Genomic DNA, 25,604 nt, shown 5'->3' on the forward strand with positions numbered 1-25,604 from the left:
CATTTTTTATTACATCAAATATAGATTCAATCAATCAAAATACAACACATTATTAAAATTTGTAAATTCTCTCTTTATATAATTTAAAAGAATTTTTTTCCCATGGCTTCTATGAGGGGTTAGTTCCATTGCTAGTTGGATATAAAAAAAAGGGTTTGGTGATACTATATGATCATACTAAGTACAATGAAATCACACATTGAAATCTTGTTTTAAAAATTTAAAATTTAATTTAATTGATTTATATAATTATTTTTAAAATATAACATTCAATAAATTTAAAATTTAAATTTTAACACCTATAATTATGAATTGTGAAAATCATACTAATATTTGGTAATTAAAATTGTATTAAAGGTTAATGGATAAAAAAATAATTGTGTTAAATATGAAAGATAAAACTGAAATTGTAATTTGCAAAATTAAACGTTTTACTTTCATAGATTTTTATATAAAACCACTTTTATATTTCAATTAATATTCTTTTTTTGACAAATTTCTTAATTTTAGGCGCCATACATATATTAAAACTTGATTTAAAAGAAAAAAAGAAAGTAACTATAGCATAAAAATAATAAGGAAAAAGAGTCTTAGCTTCTCTAAATTTTTTGTAATTTTATTTTTTTTCTAAATTTTCATTTTTTTTATTTTTTCTGTTTTCTAAGACATAAAGAGTTAATTGTTTGACCGTGAACTTGACTTACTTGTCAAGTCTTTTTTTGTTCTTCTTTCTACAATTGTAGGATTTAAATGGACCATAAATGCTTTCCGTGGAAAATTCAAGTTGGTTTTTGTGGAAAATTCTCCATAGACTTGGTTGACTTGACTTACTTGTTAACTCTTTTTTGTTCTTTCTACAATTGTAGAATTTAAATGGACCATATATGCAATTTAAATGGACCATAAATGCTTCCCGTGAAAAAGTCAAGTTGGAAATTGGTTTTTGTGGAAAATTCTAACTCCGTAGAGTTGATTTACTTGTCTAGTTTTTTTTGTTCTTCTTTCTACAATAGTAGAATTTAAACGGACCATAAATGCTTTCCGTGGAAAATTCAAGCTGGAAATTGGTTTTTGTGGAAAATTCAAACTCCATAGACTTGCTTGACTTGACTTGATGTGATGGAAGATATTTTTCTTTAACTTTATATATTAGGTGTTGGTAGCAATGATCGGTATGCAACCATGAGAGCGGTTACAATTTCCTCATTTGGATTTCTTCTTGTCATCGCAGTCACCATTATTAGCTTTTGCGATGGGAATTGCAATGTGCTTTGCATTGAAAGTGAGAGACAAGCCCTTTTGAAGTTCAAGCAAGACCTTATTGATCAATCAAACCGGTTATCTTCTTGGGTTGAAGGTGAGGATTGCTGTGAATGGCTTGGTGTTTTCTGCAATAACTTGACTGGCCATGTCAAAGAGCTGCATTTGGGGCTTCTTTCATGTAGACCTGATGTGCATGCACCGCATGCTGAATGGGATGTTGAATGGGATGTTTACATTCGGTCAAAACTAGGAGGCAAAATAAATCCTTCTTTGATCGAGTTGAAACATCTCAGTTTCCTAGAATTAAGCAACAACGACTTTGGAGGCTTGGCAATTCCCGAATTCATTGGTTCCATGAAGAGTTTGATATATCTTAACCTCTCTTGGGCAAATTTCCAAGGAGCAATTCCCCATAATCTTGGAAATCTCTCAAAACTGCATTATCTTGATCTTGGACACAATTCCCTATTTGAAGATAAAACTCTTCAATGGGTTTCTGGTCTTTCGTCTCTGCAGTATCTTGGTAAAGCAACTGATTGGCTGCAGGTAACAAATAAACTTCCTTTATTGGCAGAGTTACACTTGTCAGGATGCTATCTATATAATGATCCATCTCCAATCAGTGTTAATTACACATCTCTTGCTGTTCTCGATCTGTCTGCCAACAAGTTGTCTTTGGTGCCTACATGGATATTCAGTCTTCGTAGTCTTGTGTCCATTGATCTTACCCTTAATGGAGTTGAAGGTGTGATTCCCAATGGTTTTCAAAACATGTCTTCTCTCAAATTTCTTGATCTTAGTTGGAATTCATTCTCTTCATCATCGACACTCAACTGGCTGTCTAATTTAAACCAGCTTCAATTTCTTGGTCTTCGTAGCGTCGGTCTGCAAGGTAATTTTTCAAGTGCCATTGGAAACTTGAGCTCTCTTACTCATCTTGATCTTTCAGGTAACTTGCTTGAAATTATAGTACCAAAATATTTGGAAAGTCTTTGCAATCTGAGGGAGTTGGATTTGTCAAATAATGGAATTGTTCATGAGGTATCAGAAATCATAGAAAGTTTGTCTAGATGTAGTTTGGATCGATTAGAGTCATTAAACATGGGATTTAACAAACTTTCTGGCCATTTACCTGATAAACTCGGCCAATTTAAAAATTTGGCATACCTTTCCCTTTCTGGAAACTTCATTTCTGGTCCCATTCCATTCTCAATAGGGAAGTTGTCATCATTGAAATTTCTTGATGTTTTAAACAATCGATTGAATGCAACTCTTCCTCAAAGTTTAGGACAACTTGGGAATTTGGAACATTTAGACGTTAGCAACAATATGTTGGAAGGACATATATCAGAAATGCACTTTTCTAATCTCGCGAGGTTGAGATTTTTTAGGGCATCTAACAATATGTTAACGTTTAAACCAAATCCAAGTTGGATTCCTCCTTTCCACTGTGAAAGTATTGAATTGCGTAACTGGCATCTTGGTCCGCAATTTCCTCAGTGGCTACAATTCCAAAAAAACTTGTCTCGTTTGGATATCTCCCATGCTGAAATTTCAGTCGTCATTCCCATTTGGTTTTGGAACATTTCGACTCAGTTGGAATATCTAAACCTTTCCCATAACCAACTAATTGGAGAGATTTCATATTTACCGATGAAGAGGACGGTTGACTTGAGTTCCAACCTATTCATAGGTCCATTGCCACTGCCAATCTCATATTTGAGGTTTTTTTTTTTTGTCTAGGAACCTATTTTCAGGATCACTTTCCAATTTTCTTTGTAATTCCTCAACTAAACTGGAAGCTTTGACCATTCTTGACATTGAATCAAATCTTCTGTCAGGTGAAATTCCAAATTGTTGGGAAAATTGGCAAATGTTGCAAGTCTTAAATTTAGGAAACAACAATCTAACTGGGAAAATTCCTAGATCTTTGGGATCTATGCGTAGCATTAGGTCATTAAACCTTCGAAACGATAACCTGTTTGGAGAAGTACCATCCACATTGCAGCATTTGGTTGAGGTGATTATTCTTGATCTTAGTGAAAATCAATTGACGGGAAGTATTTCAGCATGGATTGGAGACAAGCTTTTAAACCTTGTGGTTCTAAACCTTCGTTCAAATAACTTTCAAGCCTATATTCCTGATCAAATTTGTGCTATTAATTCTCTTCAAGTTTTGGATCTTGGTTATAACAACATTTCAGGAGTTATTCCAAAATGTTTTAGTAACCTAAGTGCCATGGCCACAAAAACCCTCTACCAATATGTGGGTAACTTCGCCTGGGAACTCGACCGTATTAACTTGATTCCTTTGGCTGCATTATTGGTGATGAAAGGAAGAGAAGATGCATACAGTAACACACTAGGACTTGTTACCATCATAGACCTTTCAGTTAACAGTCTCACAGGAGAGATCCCCAAAGAACTTGGTAGTCTTATGGGGCTGCGGTCATTAAATTTGTCGGGGAATTTTCTAACAGGAAAAATACCAGAGAACATTGGCAGTATGGAGGTTTTGGAATCTCTTGACTTGTCCATGAACCGATTCCATGGTGAAATCCCTTCAAGTTTCTCCAATTTGAATTTCTTAAATCACTTCAACTTGTCCTACAACAACTTGACAGGACAAATCCCATTAAGCACCCAGCTTCAAAGCTTTGACAAGTTTTCTTACGTTGGCAATCATCTTTGCGGACCTCCTGTCACTAAAACTTGTAGCAGAAATGGTGAAACACCTGATGTCACAAATGGAGGTAGCAGTGAAGGAAAGAAAAGGTCTAAGTTGAATTGGCTTTATGTAAGCATAGTGCTTGGATTTGTGATGGGGTTTTGAGGAGTAGTGGCTCCCTTGTTTTTCATCAGGTCTTGGAGGTTTGCTTATTATAAAAAATTGGAGCAAATTGGTGACAAGCTATACGTGTTTTGGGCTACTATTGGTATGTAATTATTTGAAATGGTAGCTCATTTTGGTGTGTTTGGTAATATAATAATTTTATTTGTATGCTCTTTACTTAATCCATGTATTCGGGTTTGGATGTGGTATTCTATGTTATAATTTATTGAAATGAAATAAAATTATGTGTGTTAATGTATTTGACTCATAGATGTGTATTCAAGTTTTATTTAAATTGGGTTGAAGGTACAAATTTTTTTATAAATCCTTTTAGTTGGATTGAATTATTAAAAAGATAAATCAAAGTCAGGGTGAATAAAAACATGTCATGACAAGTTGTCATCCTTAAATGGATGTATTCATTAGGCACCCCTATTAATTTGGTTTTTTTTTTTTGGGGTTGTTTTTTGAAGTTTTGGTTTTTTTTGTTTTTAATTATCTATATTTTTTATCTATGTTTGGAGAACTAAATTGGCAGTAGAAGTGTTCATGTGGCATCCCATTTAGTTTTTTTTTTTCTTTTTTTTTCAGCCCTTTCCTTTCCTTTGTTTTATTTTATTATTTTTTCTTTTTTTAATAAAATAAATTTTGTAAACAATGAAGTCATCGGAAGTTAAGATGTCAAAATAACACATATTTGATTGGTTTCAATCTATCAATATAATAGGGACAATTTTTAAAATCCAAATTGGATCGAAGTAGGATGATTTTTTCTTTTTGAAGATCAAAGTCGAGTCGAAATCAAGTTTAAGATACTTTATTCTACCTCGTCTCAAGGTATATATATAAGAATATATATTATTTAATTTGATTTTTATTTGTTATATTAATAATTTATGTTAAGAATTAAAATATAATTTATATTAAAAATTATAATTATTAATGTTATATTATTGAATTGATTCTTGGTCAAGGTAAACCTAATACAGATTATATATATATATATATATATATCAAGTTGGCATCGAGTATAAAAAATAATAATATGATCAAAGTTAAAACGAATATAAACTAGTCTTTACTCGAGCCTTTGCCGTCTTTAAGTGGAGGTCTTTATGTGCTATCCCTATTTGGCTATTTTCATTTTTATCCTTTTGCTTATGCATTTTCTTTTCTATTTTTTTAGCATATTTTAAATCATTTTTATTATTTTTAATTGTTTTGAAAAATAAAATTAAAAGAATAAATTTGTATTTGAATTTGTTATAAAAGTTATAAGAATTATATATATTATTTACAAATTAATGGATAAATTTTCACCGATCATTATTTTTATCCAAAAATTATGAACAATAACAAGATTTTAGAATAAAAGTTCAAATTACACACAACCCTAAACTCTACACAGCAGAAAAAGCAAGTAGCATTTTATTAAAATTGAATATTTAAGAACTCTCACTTAAAACTTTTGACCAAGTTTTTTTTTTTTTTTTTGGGGGGGGGGGGTGAAGTTTAAACTTTAAAGCCCTGTTATATTAATCATTTTTTGACGAGCTTTTCTGAAACCAGAAACTATAGAAATAGAAGATTCACTGATTAATTTGCTTCTTTATCTGGTAATTGATAGGTTGAAACTTGAAATTTGGAAACCTTTAGGGGTAACTGAATGCCCTATTATAATTTTACAAGACCACATGTAGAAAATAGTTGACCTGTACCAATTAAACCATCATAAAATAATGCTTCATTTGAATGAATAATAATAAAGATTTTCATCGAATCACATTGAAACTATTCATTTTGACGTCCGAGAGGCCGTCCAAATGGAACATGATTGTTGCAAAATTTTCAGGCCTGGAAAATATTGGTCAATAATAATTTTGCATACAAATCCATGATTTCATATTGAACAAATAAAAAGAACCGAATCATTCTTGACTATTTTTGTTATTTATTTATTTATTCTTTTGTTTTTGAATGATAAATCATTATAATATGTAACATTTACATATTAATCAAATTCATAAGGATTGTTTATCGTAGAAAATAAAGGGTTCAGTTTCTGGAAACTCTAAACATATGCAGATAACCAGACATAGATGAAAGGAATAACGTTGATAGTTTAGAATATGATACATTTCACATTGAATAGAAAATTTTAATTATTGATGAATAAAATTAATTTTTGTATTAATTTTATTCATATTTTAAATAATTATGTTTGAACAGAAATAAATATCATATGATAAATGGTCACAACTATTTGAATATAAATGAATTATTATTCATAAAGGTAATGATTATACAGAAGGTCATAACCATCTGAATATAAGTTTATGTTTGTTCATTCATTATAAATAAATCTTTTAGTATGATCATTTTTACTATTTTTGATTAGAGAGTTTGAGGCTTTGTTGTATCCTAAAGGTATAATTGTCTTTAAGAAAATGTTCTTTATGTCTCAAAGCCAAAATTCTTTTCTATTATTTTTTTTCTCTTATGTATTTTTCTCTAACAATTTAAAGGCAATTATATAAGAAAATTTAATTTTGCCTAAGGAAGATATAAAGAAAAGAAATTGGCATGATTTGGAGATTAATATTAGAAAAGGCTAAATGAGTCAAAGGTGCTGAAGCATGCTTCTGCTAAAGATATGGTTTTGGAAAATGTTGATGCAGTGAAAGATGAAAAGGATGTTGAGACTGATGCACGTAGTCATGCCAGTCATAATGAGAAACAAAAACCTAAGTGGGAAACTGTCACTGCCCAAAAGAAATGTGAGCACGTGGAGAGTTTAGAAGGTAGTGAAGGTCATGAACCATATGGTGGAGCGTCTCCTTGTAAGGCATTAGCCACGGTAATGGAAACAGAACAACCTATGAGGCCAAGGATGACAGATCAGTTGACGATTTTCTTTTAACCTTACTAAGAGCACTTGATAAGCTACCTATAAATCTTACAGCTCTACAGATGTGTAACATTGGTAAGTCTGTGAATCATTTGCGTAGTCACAAGAATATAAAAATACAGAAGAAAGCGAGTTTAGTTGATATATATAAAAAAAAAATGAGTTGATGCTGAGATGGATGCTAAGTCTGGTTCAAATCAGGCTGTTACCTGGTCTGCAAGACCTTGTTTTACTGAAGTTTCTCACAGTGAAAGCAAGTACTCTGGGTCATCTGAGGTTGCCATGAAGAGTTCAGTACCTTAACTTTCTGTTTCTAAAACTGGTTCGGTTAAGCTTGCTCAAGGAGAGACTGCAAGCAAGTCTGCTTTTGCATAAAATATCAGTCTGGTTTAACATGTGAAAAGGCCATGGATGCTCTTATGGCTGAGGGTAATAGTCATAAGTTCATTGTTAACATCCCAAATCAAGGTAGAAGTCCGGCACAAAGTGCCAGTGGATGATCTCTTGAAGATCATTCTGTCTGAGCAGAGCTTCTTCTCCTATGCTTTCAGAGAAGTCTGAACAATTAGATTGTAACATGAAGGAGAAAAGTGATACTTGCTGGACAAATATTATCGCTGATGTGAATACTGAATCTTGGCAGAACAATAACTTGAAAGATATGCTGATTGGGTCTGATGAGGGAGATGGTTCACACACAGCTGTTCCATATAAAATAAAATAAAAATTGTAAAACTGGAGAAGATGCCAGGAAAACAACTGAAGTTACAAAAATGGCTTCCCCATCTTTGGAAATGAACTTAAATCAGGGAAACTGCTGGAGGCTTCTTTCAGCTCCATTAATGCTTTAATTGAAAGTTGTGTCAAGTACTCTGAAGCAAACGCATGCGTACCAGTTAGGAATGATGCTGGAATGAATTTGCTTGCTAGTGTGGCTACTGGAGAGATTTCTAAGTTAATGTGGCTTCACGGATTGATTCTCTACAAAAGAAACACTCATGTTTTTGACTCGCATTGCTGAAACCTTTGCATCTTCCCCTGATAAATTAGATGAGTTGTGCAATCATGGACTTGTTACTCAGGCTGACTTTTTTCAGCATGTGCAAGGGGGTCTCCTCTAAAAAAAAAAAACTTTACTTTTGCTTGCGATCAGTGGCATACTTAAAGATATACTATTAGGTTCTGGCGTTTCCTCCAACTCATCTGTTCCGCCAGTTTTAAGTAGACCAGCAGAGAAGATCTTTTAGATTGACAATCTAGCAAATGAGCTTCTTCCTCCATTGCCACAAGGAACCATCTCCCTCCCTGCCAGCTTAAATATATTTTTGAAAGGATCTATTGTGAAGAAGTCTTCTGCTAGCAGCTCTGGCAAGCAAGAAGACACCAATGGAAACGCTACTGAGGTTTCAGCCCAAGTGAAAATTGTTGAATGATCAACCCAAACTTCTTCAGCAGTTTGGAATGGATCTCTTTCCTGTTCTCATACATATCTATAGTTTTAGTGTCAATAGCACTGTTCGCTACAAATGTCTTTCAGTTATTGGCAAACTGATGTACTTCAGCAGTGCAAAGATGCTTCAGAAGCGGTTGAGTGGGACAAACATATCAAGTTTCTTGGCTGGTGTTATAGCATGGAAAGATCCATATGTCCTGGTTCTTTCCCTCCAAATTGCTGAGATCCTCATGGAGAAGCTTCCTGGAACCTTCTCCAAAATGTTTGTTAGAGAGGGTGTGGTTCATGCTGTGGAACAACTTGTCTTAATCGGTAATCAAAATACCACTCCTGTTCAAGCATTTTCTGTTGAGAAGGATAATGACTCTGTATCTGGAACGTCATCGTGTTCCAGGCATTACAGACATCGCAGTGGTAACTCCAATCCCAAAGGAAGTTCTGTGGAGGAGTCCAAGAATTCAGCATCTTTAAATATTGGCTCACCTCCAAGTTCTATCGAAATTCCTACTATTGTTGAGAGTGGTGATCTCGATATGAACGTATTAATCACAAAATGATTGTGAAAGTAATTAAAATTGGAGTTAAATATATTATGAACTCTTATTTTACATAGGTATATTGGTCCTATGAGTAAAGTTTGAATTCATTATATATCGAAAAAATATTATAACCAATTAAAAGTGGTAAATAACAGAGATATATAAGTTGCACAATGGTGGAGAAATAAAGTTCTCATAAAAGTTTAAAATCAAGTTTAGAGGTTTCAATAATCATGAACTTGGAATTGGCCATTGGACCATTACTATATGCATTGAAAACTCATGATAACATTTGAGATAGTTGGTTTTCATTAAAAGCTATCATTATAAATGAGATAATTTTAATAGCCAAATCTAAATGATTTGTAGGTATGAGGTAGATTATTATGGTTGGCTTAGAAAAGCCATAAGCCAAAATTGATTCCACAATCTTGATCACATTGTGGTAATTTTTTGCTATGTATATGGTCTAATTCATAGATTGTAGAAATGATTTATCATCTATGGTTTTATATAGTGAAAATTTCAAAGTATATTTACTTTGGAAGCATGAGTGATTCAAAAATCTTTTAATTTTGAAAACTTTTATAATAGCAAAAGGAATGCTCTTTAATCCATTTGGTTGATGGAAATGGTTTTGTTCATGGTAATAAAAAAAAAAATTTGTCCATGATGAAATAGATTCATATAAAATGAATTGACATAAAAGTCTTAAAAAGAGACTATAGAAGCATGATTATATTTAAAATCAGCTTATTGATGCAAACTCTTATAATGAGTTAAAATATAAAAGTTTTAAAACTTTTATTGAAATATTAAGATATCGGCTAGTTATCTTTCACTAAGGGTGGATTTGGAGGCCTCCTACTTAAAAAAAAAAAAAACCACTAAATAGTAAAAAGATAAATGAAATGGCAAATTGATTAAGTATATATATGATATCTTGATAGTTGAATGAGATATTCTTTAATAAAGGAATGCATACTTGCATATGGTGGGGGTGATAAGAATCAAAAGAAATAAAAAAAAATTACCACCATCGTGTTGTACGATTTTAGTATAATTTTATGAGCAAATTATACAAGCTAATAAGTTTAAACACTTATTAAATTAAAGCCATAAAAAAGTCCTTAAAAAATATATTAAAAAGGACTAAAATAGTTTGGTTTATTCATTGAGTTTTTCCAATTGTACTAGAATTATAATTGTATTAAGGATGTATAAAAGTATGGAGATAAAATGGTTGAAAGTTATGAATATAGAGTTGTGGCCACAACCAAAACTAACTATTTCTTAAAATGATAATAATGAGGTAATAATGTCTGGAGCATATAAATGATATGCAAAATGAAAAATTTGGACATATTAGATTGAAGTGATTATATTAAAGATTCAATCTCAATTGGATCTCAATTGGGGGTAATTACCATAAAAGAAAATTAAATTCCAAGATATTTGGTTAGTAGTACTACAAGTAGAATGGATTTAAACCCTTACTATTAGACACCAATAATAGGAACCCAACTTTGAATTAGTAACCTCTAATTACAAAGTTTAATAGATGAAAACAAGTTATTGTTATGTGTCTATTAAACATTAGTAAAATCCATTCAAATTTTAGAAACTAGTGTGATCTATTGCGTGGGAGGATGAGTTTTTATTCTCTTAATGGAGTTTTAAATGTCTAAAGCAATTGAGACATAATGGAAACTCTACCTATATAAACATAGAAGTGGTGCCGCTTTAAAAAAAAGAATTGTTGGGGTTTCTCTTGTAAATGTTTATGAATAGGATAAGTACATGACCATAATAGTGCTAAAAGCAGTTATAAACCTCTAACAGAAGAATAAATAAGTATTATGTGTGTTACATTTTCAATTCTAACACTAGGAGTTAAGGTTTAATCTGCGGACACTATCAACTTTGTTAGAATTCTAAGATATATACGCTAATTGAAGGTTTAAATCGAGAGATACATTCTTGTATTCATAATATTTATTTGTGTGAAAGGTAAAAATTAAACACCACATTCCAAACTAGTGGGGGATTGTTGGTAGTTTAGAATATGGTAAATTTCACATTGGATAGAAAGATTTAATTATTGATGAATAAAATTAATTTTTGTATTAATTTTATTCATATTTTAAATAATTATGTTTGAACAGAAACAAATATCATATGACAAATGGTCATAACTATTTGAATATAAATAGATTATTATTCATAAAGGTCATGATTATACAAAAGATCGTAACTATCTGAATAGAAGTTTGTCTATTCATTCATTATAAATAAATCTTTTAGTATGACTATTTTCACTATTTCTGATTGGAGAGTTTAAGGCTTTGTTGTATCCTAAAGGTATAATTGCCTTTAAAAAAATGTTATTCATGCCTCAAAGCTAAAATTCTTTTCTATTGTTTTTTTTTTCGCTTATTTATTTTTGTCTAACAAATAATTGATAAAGAAAGGAGTTGCTTTGATAAAGAATTGGAAAACGTAGACATTCTATGGTGGAATGTTTAAATCTCTTCTTAGGAGTTAAGTAAGACCATACAATATAATTACCAGAAATGTTATATGATTCAAACCAAATATTAATCTATAACTAGTCCAAAATCACATAGCAAATTTATCCTTGAAATTTATCTCCACAAATTAAAATATCGCCAATTTAAGATAATATTTTTTATTTGAGTCATTGGAATTTTAATTTTGATTACTGAAATTGAAATAATATTAGCTAATACCTTATCAATTTGAATATCCAATTAATTTGTTATATGATCTTTTTTCTTTTTGGTTATTTGCACAAGATGACATCTTTTATGCTTTAATTTAGATAAAACTACCCCCTACTATTGTGTTTTTTTTACACAATATCCAAGACTCATGTATAAAGGTGTTCATGGGTAAGATCGGTTTGGTTTCAGGTCAGATTCGGTATTAATAGCTTATATGCTTGTCTAGACCTAGCAGACTTGAAATTCGAATCTCAAAATTTTTTCAAACCTGACTTAAATTAAAAAAATAAATCCCAAATACACTCATTAAACTTTTTTTATAACAAAAATTTGAAAAAAATGTTATTAAATTAAGTTCAATGAAATTATATTTAATTCACATATATATAAAAATTAAAATATATATTTATATTTATAAAAATTAAAAATAAAAATTATATAAAAGTAACAATTACGTTTAATAAAATATTTATAATTTTTATACATACGTAAATTAATTTATATATAATTTACATATATATAAAAATAAAAAATTTCTATTTATGTGAATTCAATTGGGCTGGACTTGGGTTTTAAATTTTGTCTAAAATTCAATTCAAAATTTAAGTGGATCTAAAAATTATGTCCAAACCATGTTTAACAGGTTTTAATTTTTTATCCAAACCCTTTCAAAACTTGAGCAAACCTTCGAGTTTAGACAGATAACTCGATCCTTGAATAGGTCTACTTATATATATATATATATATATATAAGAGGATCATTTCATATGAAATTTGCACCAAACTCACCTTTTATGTTTTTTTCCCTAGTACTATTTTTGTATGACATTACTCTTTTTTGGGTACAACAATCTCATTGGAGAGATCCCTAAAGAACAAGCTAGTCTCACAAGATTACAATCGTTAAATTTATCAAGAAATTCCTTGGGAGGAAAGATACCTGACCACATTGACAACATAAGTGCAATACCCAAGCCCAAGTTATTATATCAGTGACCCAACCCATAAGTATCATTGGTTAAAAAAAAATAAAGGAGAAGAAAATAAAAAGAAAACTTATCAACAACTTTTGTTGATAGTTTTCTCTAATAGAAAAAAAGGGAAAACTTTAAGAAATACTTGAGAAGAAGAATAGAGGAAGAGATAGGGCAAATCAATCTTAGAAATCACTGATTTAGGTAAGATTTTGCTTAAAATTTTTAGAATTTTCATGTTTTATGTAATTTTCTACAAACTCCAACTTATATTTTTATATTTTTTCAATTTCAAAAATATTCCGACAATTTTTTGGTGACAATCCTACAAAATTGTGATACCAATGGAAATGTCTCTTCAAGATCTTTCTAATTGTATGTGTGTTAGTTGAGTAATGTAGGAGAATTTAATATTTCAAGTTTCTGATTTTTGAGGTTTCTTGCAATTACAAATGCCTAATTTTGAGCCACCAGAATTCCCTACTCCAATGGCCAATTTGGTCAAAAGTTAGGTGCTTTTGATAGTACGAAATGTGAACTTTCTAGTGATATAACTGGTTTGTTCAAATTATTTATAGGCTAAGAGAATCAAAGCCCCAAAATAGGTTTCATGAATAAAAAAACTCAAAAAATCTGGGCTGTTTGTGATAATTTGTCAAGTTTTAGACTTCAAAACTTAGGCTTCTAAAAATCATTTTTGCCAAAACAAAATTCTAAGCTGTAGTATTACATTTTTTCTTTAAATTAATGCTTTTCTTTGTCACTAGGAACTGTAGTATATTCAAGATTTTGTGGCTCAAATTAAGTCAAATGATCATGGAATGTGAAAATTTTAGAATTTAGAAATTCTCATTTTTAATTATTTTAAAAATTATTTTTAGCCAATATTTGATGTACTTAGTTATAAATACTTGAATTTTAGTTATATTATTTTTAATGAATTTTTACTTATTTTAATATATTTTTATTGTATTAATTTCATGTTATTGGCATTGTTAAAGAACTATTAAATTATATTTAGATTTATAAAAAAAAAATGATTACTATTAAATGTTAAAAATTAAATATTTGTAAAATTTTAAATTCCTACTGATTTTTTTTATGTTTTAATCCTTAATTTCATATTTATACTCAATTTTAGGCATTTTGCTATATTAAAAGAAAATTTGTTTTATATACTAAAAAAAATATTTTCAAATAGTTTCGAATTGTCGAAAAGGTTGCCACATAACCCAATTTGCTTAGAATAATCTGTGGAAGGTTTACCTTGTTAAATTTATGTTTTTGGGTTAAATTTTGATTTTTAAATATTTCTTGAATTGTTAGGATATTAAAAAAATTGAGTGATTTACCGCTTAAGTTTTGGTTTAGCACATCAGGTAAGTAATTTGATATCCCTTTGAAATTTATGTCTATAAATGTTAGCTTCAATATATTTAGAGTTGAAATATATAATATATATAGTTTTGTTTGTTTATTTTGTAAATCGGGTTGAGTATGCAAAATATATATATGATTTCTTTGTTATGAGTTTGGAATATGGTTTGACATTGTTTTGATTTTCAAATATGATTTCATAATAATATATTTATATAACTGTTGTTTGTTGGAATATGAAATGTTGCTTTGGAATGATTATGGAATTTACTATGTATGGATTATGTTTTGCAAAAATTTATAAATATTGAATTTGTATATTTTGGCTAATCTGAAAATATATTGTGGTTTTTGTCTCATAGTATGACTATATTTTGACTCTGCCAATAGGGGTTAATTGTTGGCCATGTCGACATGTATTTTGTGATATTGATATTGGTTTCAAACCATGCCACCAATTAAGAATAGTGGTTTTTGTTCACCATGCCATCGGTTGAGAATAGTAGTTTTTATTCATCGTACCATCAGTGATATACTTCTATCCCACTGCATTAAAGGGGTTACTATAATTTTTGTTCTATCCTATTGCACTAACGGGTTAATTATGATTGTCAGTGCAATGATCTAGTTGTTTCTGATATATTTTTGTCTCATTGCACTAAAGGAAAATTTCTGATTCTAACCTACACTACAAGGGTTAAGGTGATCGTAGTATGTTACAGGAGACTAATAAATTTTATAATTTTGTGATATTTATTTCATTTTGTAATCTGAGAATTTGATTTTGAGAATATGATTTGTGAAAATGTGTTTGAACACAAGATTACCCAAAATATTTTTGAATCACTTAGTTAATGTTTTGGCCTAAATGTTTTGTGACATACTTAATCCAACTGAGGGGATATCAGTTACTTGCCGAGTCATCGTACTCATTCCTTTATTTTTCTTTACTTTTTCAAATTTCAATGTTTGCGTCATAGGAGACTTAATCTTGACAACTACTTTGATTAGCAAGATTAGAATCTATCTTTAATTTGGTATTACTTTTGAAGTGAGTATTTTATTATTGATTCTAAAAGATTTATTAGTAAGAATTTTTGTATATTCGACTAATTTACAAAGAGTATAATTTTATAGACTTGAGATTCTGTAAAGTATTATTTTAAAGATTATTGAAGATTTTAATTTAGTTAGATATCTGTTGTCTTATACGCTTATAAGATTCGTCTCATAAGTATGCGGCATTATTAAGCTCTAAATCTTCAGGTTTGGAGCGTGACAATGAGGATACTAAAATCTCTTGATTTTGAGGGGAAGAATCCCATCAAGTACCTAACTCCAAACTTTTGACGAGTTCTCTTACATTGGCAATCAACTTTGTGGACCTCCGGTCAGTGTAAACTACAACAGAAAAGTTGTTACAAATGAAGGTGGTAAGGATGAAGAACGTGTGCTTGTTGATTGGGTTAGTCGTGGGAGGTTTTCAGTTCTCCCTGATAACACGAAATATAAATTTTAATTTCTTTATTATAATTCATAAAAATATTATTTTTAAATTAGTTGAACTTGATAATATTAAATTAATTATAAACATCATCACTTATTCACCATTAATTTTACTTTTACTGACCAAAAAAATATATATAGTTTACATTATCATATCTTATTTTAACCATTAATTATTACCATCATCACTTATTTTACATTAATTTTAGCTAAACATATATAGCAAATTTTGATTTAAAAAAAAAAAGCCTATAGCAAAAAAATAATAAAGAAAAAGAGTTTTACTTCTCTAAATTTTTTGTAATTTTATTTTTTTTCTCAATTTTTATTTTTTATTTATTTTTTCTCTTTTCTAAGACCTAAAGAGTTAATTGCTGGGCCGTGCAACTTACTCCATAGACTTGGTGGACTTGACTCCTTTATCAAGTCTTTTGTTCTTTCTACAATTGTTGAATTTTAATGGACTATAAAATGCTTTTTGTGGAAAATTCAAGTGGGAAATTGGAGGTCACAAGCTTTCTTTGTGTTTCATCAAATCATGGTGGTTAGCCTACTATCAAAAGTTGAAAGCAACGGTCACAAGTTTTCTGCCTCAAGGGTTAGATCAGCTGGCTTATTTGTGCTCCGTGTTCGTTACTTTTTTATGCATTCGTCTTATCATTTACGTGTTTAAGACTTAGCCATGAATTGAGAAAATGATGCTAATGAACGGTGATTAAAATTATATTAAAAATTAATGAAAAAATAATAACTGTGTTAACTATAAAAGATATATTAAAAATTTACAAAATTAAATGTTTAAAGTCATGTACATAAATTATTATAACTTTATTTTTATATAAAACCAGTGTTGTACTTGAATTATCTTTTGTCAACAATTTTGCTTAATTTTAGCTAAAAATATATAGCAAAATTTGATTTAACAAAAAAAGCAATAACTATAGAAAAAAAATAAAGATAAAGAGTATTTAACTTTTTTCTAAAGTTGATGTAATTTTATTTTTTTTCTAAACTTTTCATTTTTTATTTCATTTTTTCCTGTTTTCTAAAACCTAAAGAGTTAATTAGCTGGCCGTGAGACTTGCTCCATAGACTTGGTTGACTTAAAGTTCTTGTCAAGTTCTTTTTATATTCTTTCTACACTTGTCGAATTTATACGTATGATTGCTTTTGAGGAAAATTCAAGCTGGAATTTTAAATTGGAGGCCTTTGAAGAAAATTCCTAGCACTTGATGTGGTGGAAAATATTTTTCTTTAACTTTATATATTCGGTGTTGGTAGCAAGGATCGATATGCAACCATGAGAGCGGTTACAATTTCCTTGTTTGGATTTCTTCTTGCCATCGCAGCCATCGATATTAGCTTTTGTAATGGGAATTCCAATGCGCTTTGCATTGAACGTGAGAGACAAGCCCTTTTGAAGTTCAAGCAAGACCTCATTGATCAATCAAACAGGCTATCTTCTTGGGTTGAAGGTGAGAATTGCTGTGAGTGGCTTGGTGTTTTCTGCAATAACTTGACTGGCCACGTCAAAGAGCTGCACTTGGGGCTTCTTTCAAGAAGTCCTGCTGAAGATGTGCCAGTCGTTGAAAGGGATGCTTATGAGGATAAGCCAATTGCTCTGTGGGATGCTTATTTTCGGTCAGCTGAATGGGATGCTTACTTTCGCTCAAAGCTAGGGGGCAGAGTAAATCCTTCTTTGATCGAGTTGAAATGTCTCAATTTCCTAGACTTAAGCAATAACGACTTTGGAGGTCTGGCAATTCCCGAATTCATTGGTTCGATGAAGAGTTTGACATATCTTAACCTTTCTCGGGCAAATTTTCGAGGAACAATTCCCCATATGCTTGGAAATCTCTCAAATTTGCATTGCCTTGATCTTGGATACAATTCCCTATTTGAAGCTAAAACTCTTCAATGGGTTTCTGGTCTTTCTTCTCTGCAGTATCTTGATTTGAGTTCTGCAGATCTTGGTAAAGCAACTGATTGGCTGCAGGCAACACACAAACTTCCTTCTTTGGTAGAGTTACACTTGTCAGGCTGCAATCTAAATAATGATTCATCTCCAATCAGTGTTAATTACAAATCTCTTGCTGTTCTTGATCTTTCCACAAATACATTGTCTTCGGTGCCTACATGGATATTCAGTCTTCGTAGTCTTGTGTCCATTGATCTTAGCTCCAATGAAGTTGAAGGTGTGATTCCCAATGGTTTTCAAAATATGTCTTCTCTCAAATTTCTTGATCTTAGTAGGAATTCATTCTCTTCTTCATCGACACTCAGCTGGTTGTCTAATTTCAACCAACTTCAATTCCTTGGTCTTAGCAGTGTCGGCCTGCAAGGTAATTTTTCATGTGCCATTAGAAACTTAAGCTCTCTTACTCATCTTGATGTTTCACATAACCAGCTTGAAATTATAGAACCCAAATGTTTGGAGAGTCTTTGTAATCTGAGAGAGATGGATTTGTCAAATAACGGAATTGATCATAAGGTATCAGAAATCATAGAGAGTTTGTCTAGATGTAGTTTGGATCGATTAGAGTCATTAAATATTGAATCTAACAAACTTTCTGGCCATTTACCTGATCAACTCAGCCAATTTAAAAATCTGGCATACCTTTCCCTTTCTGAAAACTCCATTTCTGGTCCCATTCCATTCTCAATAGGGAGGTTGTCATCATTGAAAGTTCTTGATGTTTCGTACAATCAATTAACCGGACCTCTTCCGGTAGGGGAGCTATCATCTTTGAAGTTGCTTGATGTTTCAAACAATCAATTGAATGCAACTCTTCCTCAAAGTTTAGGACAACTTGGGAATTTGGAACATTTAGACGTTAGCAATAATATGTTGGAAGGAAATATATCAGAAATGCACTTCTCTAATCTCACAAGATTGAGAATTTTCAGGGCATCTAACAACATGTTAACGTTTAAACCAAATCCAAGTTGGATTCCTCCTTTCCACTGTGAAAATATTGAATTAGGTAACTGTCATCTTGGTCCGAAATTTCCTCAGTGGCTACAATTCCAAAAGAACTTGTTTCATTTAGATATCTCCCATGCTGAAATTTCAGGTGTCATTCCCACTTGGTTTTGGAACCTTTCGACTCAATTTGAATATCTAAATCTTTCCAACAACCAACTAGTGGGGAAGATTTCATATTTTCCTAGGAGTTTGGTTGTTGACTTGAGTTCCAACCTATTCACAGGTCCATTGCTACAGGCACCCTCAGATTTGATGTTTTTATTTTTGTCTAAGAATCTATTTTCAGGAACACTTTCCAATTTTCTTTGCAATTCCTCAACTAAATTGGAACCTTTGACCATTCTTGACATTGAATCAAATCTTCTATCTGGTGAAATTCCAAATTGTTGGGAAAATTGGCAATTTTTGAAAGTCTTAAATTTGGGAAACAACAATCTAACTGGGAAAATTCCTAGATCCTTGGGATTTTTGCGCCGTGTTCTGTCATTAAACCTTCGTAACAATAACCTACTTGGAGAAGTACCATCTACACTGCAGAATTTGGTTGACATGCTTATTCTTGATCTTAGTGAAAATCAATTGACGGGAAGTATTCCAGCATGGATTGGAGACAACCTCTTAAACCTTGTGGTTCTAAACCTCCGTTCAAATAACTTCCAAGCCTATATTCCTGATCAAATTTGTGCTCATAATTCTCTTCAGTTCTTGGATCTTGGTTATAACAACATTTCAGGAGCAATTCCAAAATGTTTTAGTAACCTAAGTGCCATGGCCATAAAACCCCTCAAGATACACGTGGGAAACAGTACCTGGTCATTCGAGTCTAATAACCTGTTTCTTTTGGGTGCATTATTGGTGATGAAAGGAAGAGAGGATGATTACAGTACCATACTAGGACTTGTTGTCGGCATAGACCTTTCAGTTAACAGTCTCAGAGGAGAGATCCCCGAAGAACTTGGTAATCTCATAGGACTGCGGTCATTAAATTTGTCAGGGAATCTCCTAACAGGAAAGATACCTGAGAACATTGGCAATATGGAGGTGTTGGAATCTCTTGACTTATCGATGAACCGACTCCATGGTGAAATCCCTTCAAGTTTCTCCAATTTGAATTTCTTGAATCACTTGAACTTGTCCTACAACAACTTGACAGGACAAATCCCATCAGGCACCCAGCTGCAAAGCTTTGACAGGTTTTCGTACATTGGCAATCATCTTTGTGGACCTCCAGTCACTAAAAATTGCAGCAGAAATGGCGAAACACCTGATGTTACAAATGGAGGTAGGAGTGGAGGAAAGAAAAGGTCTAATGTGAATTGGCTTTATGTAAGCGTAGTACTTGGATTTGTGATGGGGTTTTGGGGGGTAGTGGCTCCCCTGGTTTTCGTCAGGTCTTGGAGGTTTGCTTATTATCAAAAACTGGAGCAAATTGGTGATAAGCTATATGTGTTTTGGGCTACTATCGGTATGTAATTATTTGTAATTGAAGCTCATTTCGGTGTGTTTGGTAATGTAATAACTTGATTTGCAAGCTTTTTATTTAATCCATGTATTCGGTTTATGGATGTAGTATTCCATGTTATAATTTATTGAAATGAAATAAAATTGTGTGTGTTAATGTATTTGACTCGTAGACCTATGTTCAAGGATTTATGCAATATGGCTTGAAGGTAAAATTTTTTATAAATCCTCTAATTCGAAATATTTCTTATACTAGTCTTCGTTATGATTTTGATTTGTTGTTCAAAAGTAAAATTTCAAAAACTACAATTTTTTATAAATCCAAAGGAATTGAAAGCTTTTATTGCAATTATATAGAAATTGGAGAATGTCGGTTTACGAGAAAAAATATATATATAAAAGCTGGAAGAATCTGATCAACCTGATTTTGTCAATTCACTTCACATTACTAACCCATGAATGAATCAAGCAAAATAGTCTTTTTTATCCAAATTTATGTAATTTTGAAAATTTTTAATTGAAATAATAATAAATAAAGAAATATAAAAAGAAAAAAATTAAAAATCAAACGTAAGTCATCATTAAAAAAATATAGTTGTTTTTTTCTTTTTCTTTTTTCTACAAGTTTTAAAATGTTTATAATTTAAACTAAATTGGAAAAACGTCATAGATTTGAACAAATAATTTATAAATTTGAAAATAAAAAATAAAAGTTCATGTCATAGCAAAAGAGCCAACAACAAAAGCGTAACATGTGAGTTAAAAATTATTATTATTTTTTAATTTTGATATATTTATAAGATTCAACAAGTGAGCTAAAATTATTATTATTTTTTTATTAAAAATAATTATAAATATATTAAAAACAATGAAAAGTAACTTACCTAAAATAGTGGGATGAAATTCTAGTAATGGATAAAAACATTTAAAATAATGACCAATGTATGTATTAACAATTAGTATAACATCTTATTTTCTATTCAAAAAATTAGTATAACATCAATTATGCTAGTTTAAGAAACTCATTTACGATAAATTTTGACATAATTAATAAAAGAAGGATTTATGAAATAATTATTCAATGAAAAAATATATTTTTTTGTTTTATTAAAATCACACCATAAAATAATATTTTTAAAAATATATTGATTATTTATTCTATATTATACATTATTATTAGATAGGTAAATTTTTATTTCATCAGCATTCACTTATTAGTGATACTTGAAAAATTAAAATTAACCCCTTTCAATAATATGATTATATCATATAATTTAAATGAAAAGTGTATATATATATATATATATAAAGTAATCTTTTTATAAATTCAAAGTCTAGTCTAATTGATTTATATAAATATTTTAAAAAGTACTTTAGATTAGATTAAAATTTAAATTTATACATCTATAATTCTTTTTTTAATTCTCAAATTATAATCTTTCTTGCATAAAAAATAAAATTATGACAAACTTTAACTATAACCCGACTATATTAATCAAATCATGTTCATCAATATAAGGTAATTAACATTGTAATTGATCACTCTAAGCATAATGATTTACAATTTTAATTAGCTAAAAATATGAGTTATAGGTAGGACATAAAAGCGAAACATCACGGGTGATGTAAGAGAATTTTGACTTGACCTGGCCGTCATGCCCCGACGAGTATTCCTTTTGACTCACCTGTCGATTCTGCGACCAAATAATGATGTTGGACGCTAATAACATCTTCATACAATTTTACTCTCTTTCCATCGTTTCTTTAATTTGTTCCTTCTTCTTTTTTTTTTACATTTTTAAAATAAATATTTGAATAATGTAGCCTTTCCCTCCCTAGCTTGTAATTACTATATATATATATATATATATATATCACTAAGCTTCAAATTTCATTTCCCATGACCAAAACCAAAAAGCAAAATCAAAGTGAATTAATTAAAAGATCGAAGAAGAATAATCGTTTCCATTATAAGAATTACTTGATTTTCATGCATGGACTCTTCATTTTTTCATTACCCAAATCTCCAATTGTCTCTTGAATCCTCTTCTTCCTATATTTCTCAAAAAAATTCTCACCAGAATCATTCAATTATCTCCATAACCAAACCCTTCCTTTCAATGGAAATGACTCCCAAGAAATGTTCCTTTGGGAGTCCTAAATCAAGCATAGGAAAACACTTTTGATACCACATCCGTTAATAGTTTTAGAAAGGATCATTAAGTGAAGTTGAATGCAAATGAAGATGGGACAGGAAAGGAGGTTTCGTATAGAGGAGTTAGGAAGAGGCCATGGGGAAAATATGCAGTTGAGATAAGGGATTCCATAAGGAATGGTGTTAGACTTTGGCCTGGAACCTTGGATATAGATGAGGCTACAGCTAGCGTATGATCAAGCTACACTCGCAATGCGAGGTCCGATGGTGATAATCAATTTTCCAATGGATACAGTTTATGATTCACTTCAAGAAATGAACTATGGATTTGAAGAAAGTTGTTCTCCTACTTTGACAATTGAGAAAAGGTACTCCATGAAGAGCAAAAAGATCAGGGAACATGAAGATCAAGAAAGAAGGAAATGGGGATGGAAATTATCCTGGTGTTTAAGGATTTAGGAGCTGATTATTTGGAGGAGCTTCTAAGTAAATCTGAGAGTGCAACTCCTTATTGGTGAATATTTGAGTCAAACACCAACATTTTTTCTTCCCTTTTTTGTTTCTTCTCCCTTTTCAATTGAGATAGTGGAGGAGGACCAAATTTTTTGTTGGATATTGTCTGTGAATTTGTAAATCTTTGAGATGATGTACAATCAAAGTTTAGTGCTATGTATAATTTTCGCCAACAATTATATTACATACTAGTTGAACATTTCTACAAATTTTCGTTCTTCTATATATACATACATATATATATGATAACAATTTCTAGTTATTTTGAATTCATGAAGAGTTATCATCTATATTAATCATATATTAGCAGTAGTTTTATTTTCTTTTTTGCTTAAAAGAACACTTGAAAATAAAGGTCGTTGCGCCAATTTGTATTCTCATTTCTGTTGGGGAACACCACAGCTTTGATACCATTTATTGGGGAACACCACAGTTCTGATACCATTTGTTGGGCTAAAAGCCTCCAATCCAATCACACAAGCGGAAGCGAAATCAAACAATAAATCAAATACATAAGAGACAACAATTTAACGTGGTTCAGTCCAACTGACCTACATCCATGGATGAGAAACAAGATCCACTAGTTGTAGAGAATTACAAACTTACATCAAATCATCAACCTCACTCAACAATCAATACTCATAAGACACTCTCAATCTCCTCTAGTCCTATGAAGTATTCTCAACCCAAACAAACACAAACCCAAACTCTTGTGCACCCTTTTAACATAACCAAACACATACCCATATGCTCCCATACACCATACCTATGTGGACCCTCTCAATCTCCTCTAGTCCACTCACAAACAAATATACACACTCATAAGACGTAGAGCTCCAATACTCCTATGGGGTGTCTATCCCACAAAATCCTACAACTCTCTTACATCTTTTTCTCATACCTAACTCTGTAGAGACTTCACCTATTTATAACCATACAAACTTGCCCATTAAGAATCCCTCTCCTCTTAGAATTCTTCTCCTGTAAGTCAAACTTACCTATTAAGAATCCCTTTCCTTTTAGAATTTTTCTCTTGCAAGTCTTCTTGTCCATCAAGCAATATCTGACAAATCTCAAACAAATCTCTAACAAATCTCTTATGAGATTTGAGTCAATATTCCCAACAATCTCCACCTTGACTCAAATTTCATCAATCATCTGTCTTCATGCTAGACATGCTTGGCTCCACCTACAATGGAAGTCTCACAATCATCTTCTCTTCTCTTGTGTCTTCACGCTTCATACAAACCAATCCTCAATCTTCAAAACTTAAACTCGAACTTTTCTCTTGAATCGAGCTTTCTGAACTTGCTTCTTCCCATGTCTCAAACCATGCACTTCTCACATCTCGAACTTTCAGCTCTTTCACATATCGAACCTTCGGCTCTTTCCACATCTTGAATCTTCAACTCTTCTCATGTTTCGAACCTTCAGCTCTGATACCACTTGTTGGGGTAAAAGCCTCCAATCCAATCACACCAGCGGAAGCGAAATCAAACAATAAATCAAACACATAAGAAACAACAATTTAACGTGGTTCAGTCCAACTGACCTACATCCATGGATGAGAAACAAGATCCACTAGTTGTAGAGAATTACAAACTTACATCAAATCATCAACCTCACTCAACAATCAATACTCATAAGACACTCTCAATCTCTTCTAGTCCTATGGAGTATTCTCAACCCAAACAAACACAAACTCAAACTCTTGTGCACCCTTTCAACATAACCAAACACATACCCATATGCTCCCATTCACCATACCTATGTGGACCCTCTCAATCTCTCTAGTCCACTCACAAACAAATATACACACTCATAAGACGTAGAGCCCCAATACTCCTATGGGGTGTCTATCCCACAAAACCCTACAACTCTCTTACATCTTTTTCTCATACCTAACTCTGTAGAGACTTCACCTATTTATAACCATACAAACTTGCCCATTAAGAATCCCTCTCCTCTTAGAATTCTTCTCCTGTAAGTCAAACTTACCTATTAAGAATCCCTTTCCTTTTAGAATTCTTCTCTTGCAAGTCTTCTTGTCCATCAAGCAATATCTGACAAATCTCAAACAAATCTCTAACAAATCTCTTATGAGATTTGAATCAATATTCCCAACAATTTCTTTTTTTCTTGGTATAAAAGAAAATATGTTTTCTAATTTATAAGATTTCTATCCATATCTCACCATATCCTTATCAGTAAAGCCATTCTATTTTCTTTTCAATTGAGGTTTTTTATTTTCTTTTCGGGAAAGAAGAATATTAACCACTTTTTCCTTGAGCAATATGTGCAATTGCCAAGGCAATTTGGACACAATTTTGAATTAGATGAAGCTCTAATTGAACTATAACCAATTTGGCTGAAGGCTAACCGAATCACTATCATAATTTATAACTAAAACTGTTTTTAATGTGGAAAAGAAATCAATCCCCCTAAATCCAAGCCCATGGATGTGTTGTTACCATCATGAGCTTTTCGATATATAAATTAATCAAAATTGACCAATCATATTATGGATTTAAATACAGAATTAAACTAGGATCATTCTTAATTAATATCATACTACATGTTCGAATATGATACCACTATAATTATTTGTAATTTGACATTAATTGACCTAAATCTGGATTACTTGACTGTGTTAGCCCACAATATAATTGCAAATACTCTGCACTGGCGACAAGGGTTTCGGAATGTCTGGGAAGCCATTGCACCATAAAGGATCAGCATTTCACCGAATCATCCCGAGCTTCATGTGTCAAGGTGGAGATTTCACAAGGGGGAATGGCACTGGTGGAGAATCAATCTATGGCATGAAATTTGCAGATGAGAATTTCAAGCTCAAACATATCGGACCTCGTTGCTTGTCAATGGCCAATGCTG

General features: G+C 31.3%; 1 protein-coding gene and 2 pseudogenes across 1 annotated transcript; all 3 read left to right on the forward strand.

The window, feature by feature from the left end:
* The first annotated feature begins 1,011 nt into the window (after positions 1-1,011).
* On the forward strand, positions 1,012-4,360 carry LOC149515507 (receptor-like protein EIX2; annotated as a pseudogene).
* Positions 4,361-16,587: 12,227 nt separating this feature from the next.
* On the forward strand, positions 16,588-20,205 carry LOC111280241 (receptor-like protein EIX2). The gene has a single exon (XM_022867449.2). It carries the CDS (start codon positions 16,898-16,900, stop codon positions 20,054-20,056), a length of 3,159 nt encoding a protein of 1,052 aa, XP_022723184.2. The 5' UTR covers positions 16,588-16,897; the 3' UTR covers positions 20,057-20,205.
* A 1,741-nt stretch (positions 20,206-21,946) lies between these two features.
* Positions 21,947-23,008, forward strand: LOC111280243 (ethylene-response factor C3 pseudogene; annotated as a pseudogene).
* Positions 23,009-25,604: the final 2,596 nt, after the last annotated feature.

Source organism: Durio zibethinus, chromosome 12, assembly GCF_047325235.1.
Source record: "Durio zibethinus cultivar Kanyao isolate XHJ-2024 chromosome 12, ASM4732523v1, whole genome shotgun sequence".
In the NCBI taxonomy this organism is placed as follows: Eukaryota; Viridiplantae; Streptophyta; class Magnoliopsida; order Malvales; family Malvaceae; genus Durio; species Durio zibethinus.